We start from the raw sequence: 12,561 nt of genomic DNA, 5'->3' as shown, positions 1-12,561 counted from the left end.
TTATCCCATTAAAATTCCTCATCCAAACATACTTTTAGGTTTTTCATAGGAACCATAGAGATATTAAAATTATACATTTATATTTAAATATAAGAAAAACAACAAAAAAACATGTATATCCAGAACGGCCCGTTCTGAAACCAGAACGGTCCGTTCTGAAACCAGAAAGCCCGTTCTTACACCAGAACGGCGCGTTCTGGAATCAAATTTTAAGGTACAACAGCCACGTATGGAACGACCCGTTTTGCTTTAGTTTTAATAGGCTATTTTAGTATTTTAGAAAGGCCCGTTCCACTTTGGGAACGGGCCGTTCTGTATTTGCGTATTGATCATAAATTTATGTGTTAGAACGGGGCGTTCCGATTTAATTTTAATAGGGTATTTTAGTAGTCTAGAACGGTCCGTTCCAGTTTGAGAACGGCCCGTTCTGGGCTATTTAAATATGTGATTATTTAATTTTTAGATCAAGTGAAAATATGTGACTAATTAACTATGTATGAAATGTGTAACTATTGACTTGTATATACATAATAAGATTTATAAATATTAACCATTATTAGGCTCTAGATATCTATTTTATAAATATTAACCTTTATAGGTTATAGATATCTATTTTAATTTTAGAAGTCTACATGTCTAAACTCAGCCTTAATTAATGAAAATATATTTTTATTAATATTCTTAGGGATTTTTGATTTAGTTAGATGTTAAAAAATGCCTAATACAGTAACTTTATAAATTAATGAAGTGATTAAATATTTTGCGGTCACATATTATAATTTATTTTAGTAGAAAATCTGCCTAGCAAAAAAAAAAAATTACTAGAAAATCTTGTGTTTAATTTTAATGTGTGCAAAATATTTTCATATGACAAAGAAAATATTATATTTTTCATTTATTTCATTTATTGTCAATATAAATTTAATTATAACATTATTTCCAATTAAATTATTTTTATTTTCACTGCGTGTCGCTGCGTTCATTTGGATTGTGGTTGGGTTTGGTGTTTCTTCTTCAGTGTTTCTCCATCCACCAATTCAATCACCGCTCGCAGATCCGACTCTGCAACAATTTCTTAAATACAAATATTTAATTAATTAATTTTAATATATATACTAAATTTAATATTAGAAAATTTATAAATATTTTAGTTATAATTTTTTATTATCTTTTGATTTAATATTGGATTTCTTTTGATTATGAAAGATATTTACCTGAATTTGAGTTATAATTGTTATAATCTTTTGATTTAATATTGGATTTTATTTATTATAAAACATAATAAATAAAATCTAAAATCTAGAACAATTTCTTTGATACAAATATGTAATTAATTTTAATATATAATAAATTTAATATCAAAATATTTATTATAATTTTAGTTATGATTTATATAATATTTTGATTTAATATTAAATTTCTTTTGATTATAATATTTTAATATATTTTATTTAAAATATTGGTTAACATATTTTATTATATTTTCATTTTAATTTATTATAAAATAATTAGAATATTTAATTTAACATCATTAAAAAAATAATCATTATAAAATTTATTCTTTTTTAATTTAATTATTTATTATAATACTTTTTAGTTACTATATTTACCAAAAAATTATTTTTAATTAAAATATATTTTAGAATTTTAGTAATTTAGTTAATTCATTATCATTCAATCACTTGATTTTACCGTATTGGTCAATACCTGTTTACAGGAAGTGAATTTCATAATAAATCAGTAAACAATCATATAACAATAATTTTTTATTAGTTGACAATTACTTTACATTATTTGTACATGATCATTAAATTCTCAAAAAATTTGACTTAAAGAATATATAGTATATTTCATTAAATATTTTAATTATTTAGATATTTAAACATTTTGAAATTAATTTTTAACATGATATAATATTGTTCGAAAGAAGTTTCATGAAATTCTTATCCAGCTAATTTTTAATTTTTAATTCCAATCAACAAATAATCTTCAAATCCTCCCTTTTTAAACTACACGTACAGAAAGACCCATGAATTAACTTCAGATTAGGTAGCAGTGGACCCGTCAAGTTAATTGCTTGCCTCAATTATATTTATATAAAAGTAAATATTAAATAATAAATTAAGACACAAACAGAATGAATAATGTGAGGGTCACACACAAAATGAATTCAACAAATTAGGGCTTGTCTCCCGCTCTTCTCATTTCTCTCCGCTTTTTCTCTCCCGCACAGAATGATTTGAACAAATTAGGGCTTCTCTCCCCCTCTTCTCATTTGTCGCTGGTCTTTCTTTCCCACTCGTCCCCGACCAATTTTCTTCCGTCTCTTCGTCGTCTCTGGTACGCTTTTTCCGATTCCCAATCTTCCATTTCCAATGCGCCTTCTTCTTCCTTCACTCAGATCCTTCTTTTGCAGATTGGAGCGGATTCCTTTCCTTCCAGATGGCGGCGGCGGCGTGGTGGTGGTGGTGGTGGTGAGGCTTGAGGGGGAGGGCGAAGTGGTTGCGGGCGGTCCTGGATCCGAGGCGGTGGGGGCGGGAGAGGGAGTCGGGGTCGGAGTCAGGCTCGGAGGCATGATCGGGAGGGCGGCGGCAGCGGTGGTGGTGGGCGGCGCTGGTGTGGTTCTTGGCGGTGCCGCCCCATTTCAAGAAGGGGGGGAGAAGTTGTGGAGCGGCTGCGACTTGACCGGAGGAGGCGCCGGTGCGGTGGCCATTCCCTCCAGCTTAGTTGGTAAACGGCGTTGTAGGGAATGAGAAGAGAAGAGGGTGCGTTGGTCTGGTCTGGTCTGCTCTGGTATGGGAAACTAAACTAGAGTTGCTTCTTTTCTTTCATTCGCTGCTTAAATTCTAATGCCTTTTCTTCTTCGCATTTTTACCCTTCGCCTTTCTCCTTATTCTCCTTCTCTTCCTTTTCCTTCAAACCCACTATGTTGTTTCATGGGATGGGATCCCACTATCCTTTACTAATCAAACAATTTCCTCTTTTATAAATTCCTTTTTATCCACACATAATTAACCTACTTCTTTTTAACATGCTTTCTTTCACCTAAAAGTTTTTCATTAATTTTAAACAATCATGTAGAAAAATATATGTTGTTGTTGATACTTCTTTTATCCAAAATTACTTTTTTTTAATTGTTTTTCTCAAATTCACGTATTGTTTTATCTACTTACAATTTTTAATCCTTATTTTTCTTTTTGAGAATCATATGTATCATCCTTATTTGATTTTCAATTATTAATATTTTTTCGTTTTCTTATTTATTAATGCTATACTTATCTTATACCTTCCTTTTTCTTTCTTAAAATTCTGACAGATTGCTAGTAAGCTTGAGGTCCTTCCTGGCTCTGTTTCGTGTGGGATATGAAGAAGCCATCAAGTATGGTGGCAGAGTAATACTTGGTGATCGCCCTGTACAGGTTGGATGAGATTTTCTTTTCAAAGCATTGGAGATATATTGGATTGTACTAAATTAATGGAGACTCTGGTGCATGAACAAGATCGGTAAGTCCAAGCACTTAGTTTAATTTGCAGTTTCATTTTTCCAAAACATCAAGTGCATATTTTATTTGAGAAATATTAATATCTTTTATTGATTGAGCTACTTCAATTCAATGGAAGTATTGCAATCATCCAAGATTTTTGCTCTAAAATTGTCTAAAGAAATATTGCCTCAACTCGTTAATGCTGTCTTGATCATTGTTGAAATTATATAGTTTTAGATATTGAGGGAGAACAAAAAAAACTAGAAAATGAAACATTTAGTTGATGTTAACTGGGATGTATGACAATATATGGATATTGATATTGACAATAACCTTGGGAGAACTACTCCACAAAAGCTAGCCATTATAGTTTGGAGAGCCCAAGGCCTTATAAACCCCACACTAAAATCTCATACTAAAGCATATATGTTTAATAAACCTACTGTACTGACTATTTTTGCTTGATTCTATTATCTTTATCTATTTTATTTTTATGCTTTAAAAGTATTAACTTGAAGTACATGCTGAATGTATTTGTATCAGTTGTATTCATCAGGGAGCGAACGTTGTGCTCAATTTTCTGAGTCATGGAATAAGATTGGTATGTTATTTGAACTGAACTCCTGGCATAAATTTTCTTTTTTTTATGCACATGATATGTAACTGTGGAATATAGAGATAATGTTATCCTTTTATGGTTAATAATAGCATTTAATTTTCTTGAGTTAATCTTTAGGTTTTAAAATGGTATTGCTAGAAAAGGGAGAGAATTCCCTTCTCACCAAGTAGATGAAAGCTAATATGAGAAATTTGAAAGCTTGTTTTATGATAAGGGGATAATTTTTGTAGTTTTGGGTGTAATCAATGCTTCTTCTCCCCCCTCCTTATCTCTGTTTCTGTATCTCTCTTTCTCTTGGAAGTTTTCTGTGGACAAAAGAAAAGGCTAGGTACTAGTTTTTTTGGGCAGTATTTCCTTTCTTGTACAGAATTAAATTTTTGTAGCTGTTCTATATATTTTCCATGGACTGAAGCTAATTGATATCCAAGCAGAGTGTTATATTGGTCACTAGTTTAAGGATAAGATTATTCTTATTATTCTTCTGTTTTTAGCTTCTTTGTTGGATCCGGTTGCAAACATTGGTATGGTGGAGCTTGGTGAGAAGGAGCTTGCCATATTCCTTGCTGATAGAAGATCAATAGGCAAGCCATTTTTTAGAAATGGTATGTGCTGAATACAAACAAATTTTTATTTGTCTTTTTGTTTCTGTTCATCTTACAGGATCTGTGTCAAAAACTATTCCCAGGTTTAAATAGTTTCTTTTTTACCTCCTGTTATATTTTTTAACAATGGTCCAACAAGGAACATTCTTTGCAAAACTTACAATTATACTTTGTAAATTCATTGTAAAGATTGTGTGTTTTACCCAAATCAGACTAGTTGCAGGTATGCTGTTAATTCTGAGTATGTTTTTTTGTCTATACATACTTGTGTTAGGGACTCCTGAGCTTTTCCTTATAGCAGATATGTTGCATATATCTAGGTATACTTGTATAAAACTGATTTGTTATTGATTTTTCCTTCTATGCTACAAATTGAGTGTTTCATTTGCTGCTGAGAATATTTTCAATAGAGGAATTGGGAATTTGATAGAGGTGAAAATCAAATTTTTGATTTGTTAAAGATTTGAATTTACCTGATTGACCTTCTATTTGAGCAAAAATTTGTTAGAATGTAGGGGTGGTGAGAAGTTAAATCATTTTCAATTTTCCGTTACACCCACCAGCAGAGCTCAATAAGTGTGTGTGTGTGTGTGTGTGTGTGTTAGTGAGTGTTACTTATAACTGAAATTCAATATCCGAAAAGGGGTAAAAGTTTTATAAAATTTCCAGTAATTCTACTTGACTTACAATTACAAATGGCTGTTTTGTGTCATAAATGGTAGATGAATGTTTCAGATTTTAGGTGATAAGGATCACATGTGCCTTGTCTTGACCTATTGAAAATATTAATTCAGGAATTCCATCTCTTGTTGCCATTCCTGCTGGATGTCGAGCTACTAAATGTATTAATAGGTGAGTTTTATTATAAAACCAAGGGTTGATTTGAGAATAGATAATTCAAATTTTGTAATTCCTTTTTTACTTTATTAACAGAGGGTAATTCACATTTAAATTAAATTAGGTCATACAAATTATTATATCTGTGTTTAGTGAGTCTACTTGCATAAGTCATATTCTTCTGCATGGTTTAAAAAAAAAAATCTACTGCATGGAATTACTATACATTATTTTCCGTGTTAGGTTTGTTGGTGAGCTTACTGTTGACAAGGTTACAAATTGGTTTGCAACAACTGTATTGGCTTTACCTCAAATTAACTACTACTCAAAGGAAACACTGGTAATTTGTTTAAACTTTAAAGGATCATTCTCTTTTTCTGTAAATATGTGTGGTATTTTTTCTTTTTCTCTGGAGCAATTTTTTTGTAATATAAAGAAATTCCTTGAATAATGAACATCTGTAATGATCATGGATGAGGGGTTAATGTAGTACAATATTGGGTATGAACAAGCTTGATTATGTTCCTTGTCTTCCCTTGAGGTTTCCCTCCTTTTTGACTATTTAATTTGGTCAGTTTCAGTATATTTTTTCCTTGAATCTCTACAGAACTAACAGATTGTTTTGGTTTATAATACACCCTTTGCTAAAATTGCTTGGCTCTCAATTGTATAAGAGGCTGTTTTTGTATGTTGGAGTAAGCTACATCACTTTTATATAAAGATAGCTTCTCTCTGCAGCATTTTGATTATAAGTTTTTCTAAACACAAATAAGATAATCCAAATCAAACGCACTTCCCTGACTCGTCACCCTTCTTGGCAGCAAAAATTCATTCAAATGAACACCTTTCTTTTTATATGCCTTCTTCAAATCTTATCTAGTCAGTCTAGCATACTCTCTTTTCCAGCTTGATGAAAACCTTGTGTAGATCTTTTCATTTCCTTTTACATTTCTCCATCAACCTTGCAAAAGATATATTGTTGATTTATTTCCATGGTTGACCTCCTAGTAATAAAACCAAATTGGTTCTCTACTGAATGAATCTTGTCTTGATCTTTGATCAACTACTCTCTCCCATATGCTCATAGTGTGGCTATGATGAGCTTTACCATTTTGTAGTTGGTATAGTTCTGTATGTCTTCTTCATTCCTCTAAATAGAGATCAAAGTGATTCTCCTTCATTCATCTAGCCTTTCTTAAACCTCTACCAAATTATCCAGCATTAACCATTAAACAATCACATGTTTGTGCATGTCAAAAAGATTCAACAATGTTTTATGTTAGAATTTGAGTGCCTAACATAACCTCCACTTTTATCCCAACTCAAGATCAGCTATTTAAAGCTTCACAACAATGCACAACATGGGTGTAGTTTAAGAAGTGACAACTAATTACCTAAAAAGAAAGTGAATAAGTGATAACCAAATTCTCGTTAATTGTATTTGGATTTATTTTTAAGCTTATAGAAATATAGCTATATCATCGAATATTGACCAATATTTTTTGTTATTCTTAGACTTTGTAGTGATTTGGCTTGTCATATAGATGGTTTCATCGCGGCTGTGGCTCACACTCATGTTCTTCAGGAAGGTCCTGTCACAGGAAGGGCAACTGATGTTATTGCTACTGCAAATACTGCTGCTGAGGTGGCCTTGATGCTTGTTAGGCCGGGAAAAAAGGTAATCAATTTTAAGAATTTTTTCCCCTGTATTTGAATTTTTGTATGATTTGATTTGGAACATGTTGCCTCTATTAATTGTATGTTTGGTAGATAGGTATAAGGTCATCACTATATAAGCAATCTAGCTTAGTAAAATTAGGTTGCTTCATGTGTATTGTTTGAAGGGGTTTCTTTGCCTAAATGTGTGCCTTGTGGATTTTGATCTCTAAATGATGAAAAGTATCATGGCTATGGATATACTCCAATGAAGCTTTATTGTCATAGTTACACTGATAGAGGTCATTCATTATTTTTCATGTGTTGTCTTGCCGATTAAGCACATCATTAATCTTGGGAACTCCTCTTGATGTCTGTATTGTTCTTTTATCTTCATTTTAAATGATATCATGCATTTTCATAAAAAAGACTTGATATTTTTGTTTTGATTGAAATTGTTTCAATAATAGGCTCTGGTAATCGATTACAATAAATGGGTAATCGATTACCAGAGAACCTTTTAATAAGTAAATTTCGAACATATGATTTTCATTGTCTGGTAATCGATTACATGTATAGGTAATCGATTACCAGACTCTTAAAAACAAATGGTTCCCTGAAATTTAGTCATCAACAGTTAGTGAGGGATTCATCCCAGTTAGTGACGGATTAAATCCGTCGCAAATTGTGAGGGATTTAATCCCTCACAATTTGTGAGGGATTTAATCCCTCACAAACTGCGAGGGATTAAATCCCTCGCAAATTGTGACGGATTCTACTTAATTAAAGTCATCACAGTTTGTGACGGATTTAATCCCTCACAAATTGCGAGGGATTTAATCCCTCACAAATTGCGACGGATTTTTATTAATTTCTAAACATTTATTATTAGAAATTAGTGACGGAAATTATACTGTTTGTGATGCCTTAATTCCGTCACTAATTGTGACGGAAAAAATAATCCGTCACTAAATATTTTGTGATGCCAAATTTTGTGACGGAATCATTTCCGTCACAAATTCCGTCACTAATTGATTTGTGACGGATTTTATCAAAATTAGTGACGGATTTGTTCCCTCTCTAATTTTAATTTTTCTAGTAGTGTAAATGATGAATGATTCATAAAGAGTATATATAATCATATAGTTATATTTAAGATAAATGAACTTTGATATCTGATATATAATTAATAGTGACTAATTAAGAATGTCTTCAACCTTCTCTTAAAGAAATCCTAAGAGTTTAGGAGGCATAAAAAATGTTACAAAAAATGTTGCCTAATTGTGTAAAAATGTTATTAAAAGTTTTTAGTAACATAGATTATATACAACATTTGATAATATGTTGCAAAAGTAAATTAGCAACATTTATACATAATTATGTAACATTTTTCATACGTTGCTAAAAGCTCTATGTTATAGTGTAGAGATAAGTAGTCTGTCTAATTTTAAAAATACGATGGTCCTTTTATCAAATTGACATTTATTAATTATTAAGTTTTAATATTATTTACTCATACTTAAAAGGATGAAACATTAGTAACATGATATTTTTAAAAAAAACTTAAAAAAAATATCAATCACTCGTTAAATAAATTTTTTATTAATAAAATAAATATCAATCACTCGTGAAATAGAAATGAAGATCTTTACATGTTACTTTTAATTTTTATCCTTATATGTCACATTATTAAATATCACGTCATTTAAGCGATGACAAATCACAAAATAATGTCAAAATTTAACAAACAATAAATATCAAATTAATATTAAGATCAAAGTTATGTATTTTTAGAAATATGAAAATTAAATGTCTGTATTTAAAAAATAGAAGGATAAAAATTGTATGTTGACAAAAATAAGAAAATTAAAGGTAAAATTTTTATTTAACCTCATTTTTCTTTTACTCACTTTAACTGTAATTGCGTGTTGCGACCGCATCAATTGCAATTTCCTATAATTTTTCGCAATATCAAAGATTACACGGACTAAAATTGAGACAGCAACCACGATTTAGAAACATGTAGCATATGTTAATTTTCTTAGGTGATTGTGAGTATTGTGATTTTGGTGATCTGTTAAACCATGACAGTTTATGGCGTCAGTAAAACCAAAATCAAACAATCAAATTTTTGTAATTGTGAGTCGGAAGGATGACATCCAATGACAAAAATTTAAGCTTAGAACAATGATTAAGGAAAAAAAAAATAACCATAAATATTAGTTGATGACAAAAATAACTGAAGTTTTTGAAAATCATATAATAATTAGCTAGAGAATGCTCGTTTCCTTTTATTTTAGTCGGTTTATCGGTGAGACGTACGGAAAATTAGTTAAATTTTTATTAATAATAAATTAATTTTTATTTAGTAAAATAAATTTAAATTTTTTATATTTTATATCGTATTTTAAAAGATGATACAATTGTATAAATTTAATATAAAAAATATATTTTTTTTATGTCTAAATAACAGGTAAGTTCTTTTCTTTTATTTAAAAATATATATATATATATATATATATATATATTTATATATATATAAACACCATTATTTTTTGTCAATTTTTTTTATAATTTCATGAAATAAATAATAATTTTATTCTTTAATTATTTTTAATTTATTATTTATTTTTGTAGGTATTTGAAAGCAAGTTTGATCTTGTGGAAGTTTTCTCCATAGTAACTAGAGTTCAATTAAAATATATTCCAACTATAATTTTTTTATGTTTTATATTCACTAAATTATAGTATCCACGTTGAATTAGTAATTATGAGTGTAATTATGTGATAAAACATACGTTCGCCTTCATTACCGACAACATCAAGGAGTCCTGGGGAGAGGTAATACATTTTCAAAATTAAATTAAAGTATACAACTGACTAATGATTAATTAATGTTTAACTTATCTCTATTTTTAATTAATTATAGGTATTCAAATATCCAACTCCATTTGTCAATGAGATATTCACAAAAGATGAACATCTTTTCTTGAGTTAATTTGAGGGTTGATTTATATTTTTGTACATTGTTTTAGTTTTCTTTTTATACATGAGCTACTTTACTTTAGATTCATTGTTATTTGATAACATTTGTACATTGTTATAGTAATTGTTCATTATTATTAATTAATGACGTACAATTATTGTTAACTTTAGCTTTCACGCTAACTCTCTTAGTTTGCTATGTAGTTTAATTTGTACATTGTTTCAATTTAAATGATAGATATTGTATTTTATATAAGTTTGTATTCAATTAGAAAACAATATGTTGTTTTAAATTACTTGAAATGTATTTCAGTTGTGCAGGTTTCAAAAAATTCAAGACGTACAAATAGAATATTAAAAAATGCACATTCTATAGTGAGTGTGACCATACTCGTCATAGAATGTACAAATTCTATGATAGGTAACATCACACCTGCTAGAGAAGATTCACATTCTATGATGGGTATGGTCACACTCGTCATAGAATATGGGTGTGAATGTATTAAATCATCATATTTCATCCCCTACTATGACATGAGTTGATCACTCGACATCGAAAGTGGAATTTCTATGTTGTGTGTTGACCTGTCATAGAATGTGTGAATATTCTATGTTGTTGAGATCTATGTCGTGTATCATGCAGACATAAAATGTCTAAAATAACCAACATTGAATGTCCAAACCACATTAGTGACAACAACAAAGGGATAAAATAAGTAATTTTCCAAGAAGGGGATTGAGTTTGACTTCATTTAAGAAAAGATAGATTTCCAACCTAAAGAAAGTCCAAACTCAATCCTAGAGGATATGACTCATTTCAAGTCGTAAAAAGAGTAAACAATAATGCATATAGACTAGATCTTTCTTATGATCATGGAGTTAATAATATATTTAATGTTTGTGATTTAACTCATTTTGCAAGAAATGAAGATATAGAGGAAGAGTCTACAGATTTGAAGATAAATCCTCTTGAGGAGGTAAGGAATTATGACATATTGCTTTTTAAAAAATCTATCATAAGGGCATTGTCAAGGAGGATATAAGAAGAATGACTTCGTAGTGAAAGTATAAAGCCTAAGTTCCTTTTTAGCTATAAGTTAATTACTTAGTCCATTTTTCTTTGTGTATAATTCTCTTGTAAATATTTTTCTTTATTTTTGACATTGTATTTTTGGGTAAAGTAGAGTAAGAATTTATTTTCTTATAATTAGTATTTTAAAGGGGTGTAACTAGAAAAAAGAGATTTGGATTTTATTGGACTTGAATGACCCATAAACATCTCATTAGACTCTTGGTCCAAATGAGTTGGACGTCCAATTGCTCCACTTGACAAACAAGTTAGATGTCACTTTTATGGAGGAGACAAGATGTCTCATTGTCCACTCAAGACTCCAACAAACTCCAATCAAGCGTATGACTTTGTCTACTCACAACAAACATATAACTAGAATTGGCTATCTTAAGTACAAGTTAATTAACCTTGCTTACACTTAACCAATGTTAGTCTACTTGCACCATAAGATAATCAAACTCTACATATACTTCTCCTTTCATGTAACTCGTCACTTTTAAGCAATTTATAAGAAATAGCATTGAGTTTTCTCTTCGAAAAATTTAGTTCTCTCTCTTAAAGAAATTTTGTCCTTATGAACTTTTATCAAGGAATTCTTCCTTGTGGCAAGTTTTTCACATTCTTGCTTATCTTCACTTAAAGTGGCGCATACCTTCTCTTTCTTCCTCCATCATTTGAAGATTCTTTTGAGTTTTATGATCCATGATAGAAGATTGGGCACACATTGAGACTAATTGAAGAGAAGCATCAACCATCTCCAAGCTAATTTCATCTCCAAACTAATATTCATTAGAGTTTTAGTTTCTCTTCTTTATTATCTAAAAAAAATATAAGGAAATAAAACATATAGTTTCTTCTATTATAATATTTTAAATTCAATTTAATTGATAATAAATAGCTTGAAATTTGTTAAAAATAGTATGAAAACTATAAAATCAACACATATTATTAGGGGGAAAACATCAAGATAAAAAAAATGACCACCTTTGTTGTTGACATCCTACCAATCGATACCTTGTAATTTTATTTTAACTATTTTGATCATTTTATCTCGATCCAATTTTTATGAGTTACATAAAAAAAAATGAAGCATATACTAGAAGAAAACGAGAGATAAAAATAAGGAAATTTCTTTAGTTTGAAAATAGTTGCATTATTTTATTATTAAAAATAACAATGACCATGAATATCAATCCATAGAGATATTAATAAGAAGAAAAAAAATAAAACCCTTTTTAGTAGAAATTTAGACATTATTAAACTTTTGAAATTCATGGTATTCTCGCTTTTAGCAAGGGATGAGTA

At 29.7% G+C, this 12,561-nt stretch overlaps 1 protein-coding gene across 12 annotated transcripts; it reads left to right on the top strand.

The window, feature by feature from the left end:
* Positions 1 to 2,120: 2,120 nt before the first annotated feature.
* Positions 2,121 to 11,678, top strand: LOC145954403 (uncharacterized). Of its 12 annotated transcripts, XR_014431615.1 has the most exons (10): positions 2,123 to 2,340; positions 2,417 to 2,793; positions 3,317 to 3,504; positions 4,029 to 4,086; positions 4,596 to 4,706; positions 5,501 to 5,558; positions 5,787 to 5,883; positions 7,129 to 7,221; positions 9,837 to 10,040; positions 10,129 to 11,161. XR_014431615.1 is itself a non-coding variant. In XM_083068510.1 (9 exons), the coding sequence occupies exons 5-9, from the start codon at positions 4,628 to 4,630 to the stop codon at positions 9,945 to 9,947; spliced, it is 438 nt and encodes a 145-aa protein (XP_082924636.1). In that variant the 5' UTR covers positions 2,123 to 2,340; positions 2,417 to 2,793; positions 3,317 to 3,504; positions 4,029 to 4,086; positions 4,596 to 4,627; the 3' UTR covers positions 9,948 to 11,161. The 12 variants fall into 12 exon arrangements, 10 of the variants coding, with proteins under 10 accessions (XP_082924638.1, XP_082924645.1, XP_082924644.1 ...); XM_083068510.1 differs by having other exon boundaries at positions 9,837 to 11,161; XM_083068517.1 differs by lacking the exon at positions 9,837 to 10,040 and having other exon boundaries at positions 2,124 to 2,340; positions 11,115 to 11,678.
* Positions 11,679 to 12,561: the final 883 nt, after the last annotated feature.

The sequence above is a fragment of the Cajanus cajan genome, chromosome 2, assembly GCF_000230855.2.
Source record: "Cajanus cajan strain Asha chromosome 2, NIPB_CcT2T_4, whole genome shotgun sequence".
In the NCBI taxonomy this organism is placed as follows: domain Eukaryota; kingdom Viridiplantae; phylum Streptophyta; class Magnoliopsida; order Fabales; family Fabaceae; genus Cajanus; species Cajanus cajan.
This window is presented reverse-complemented; position numbering and strand designations above follow the sequence as displayed.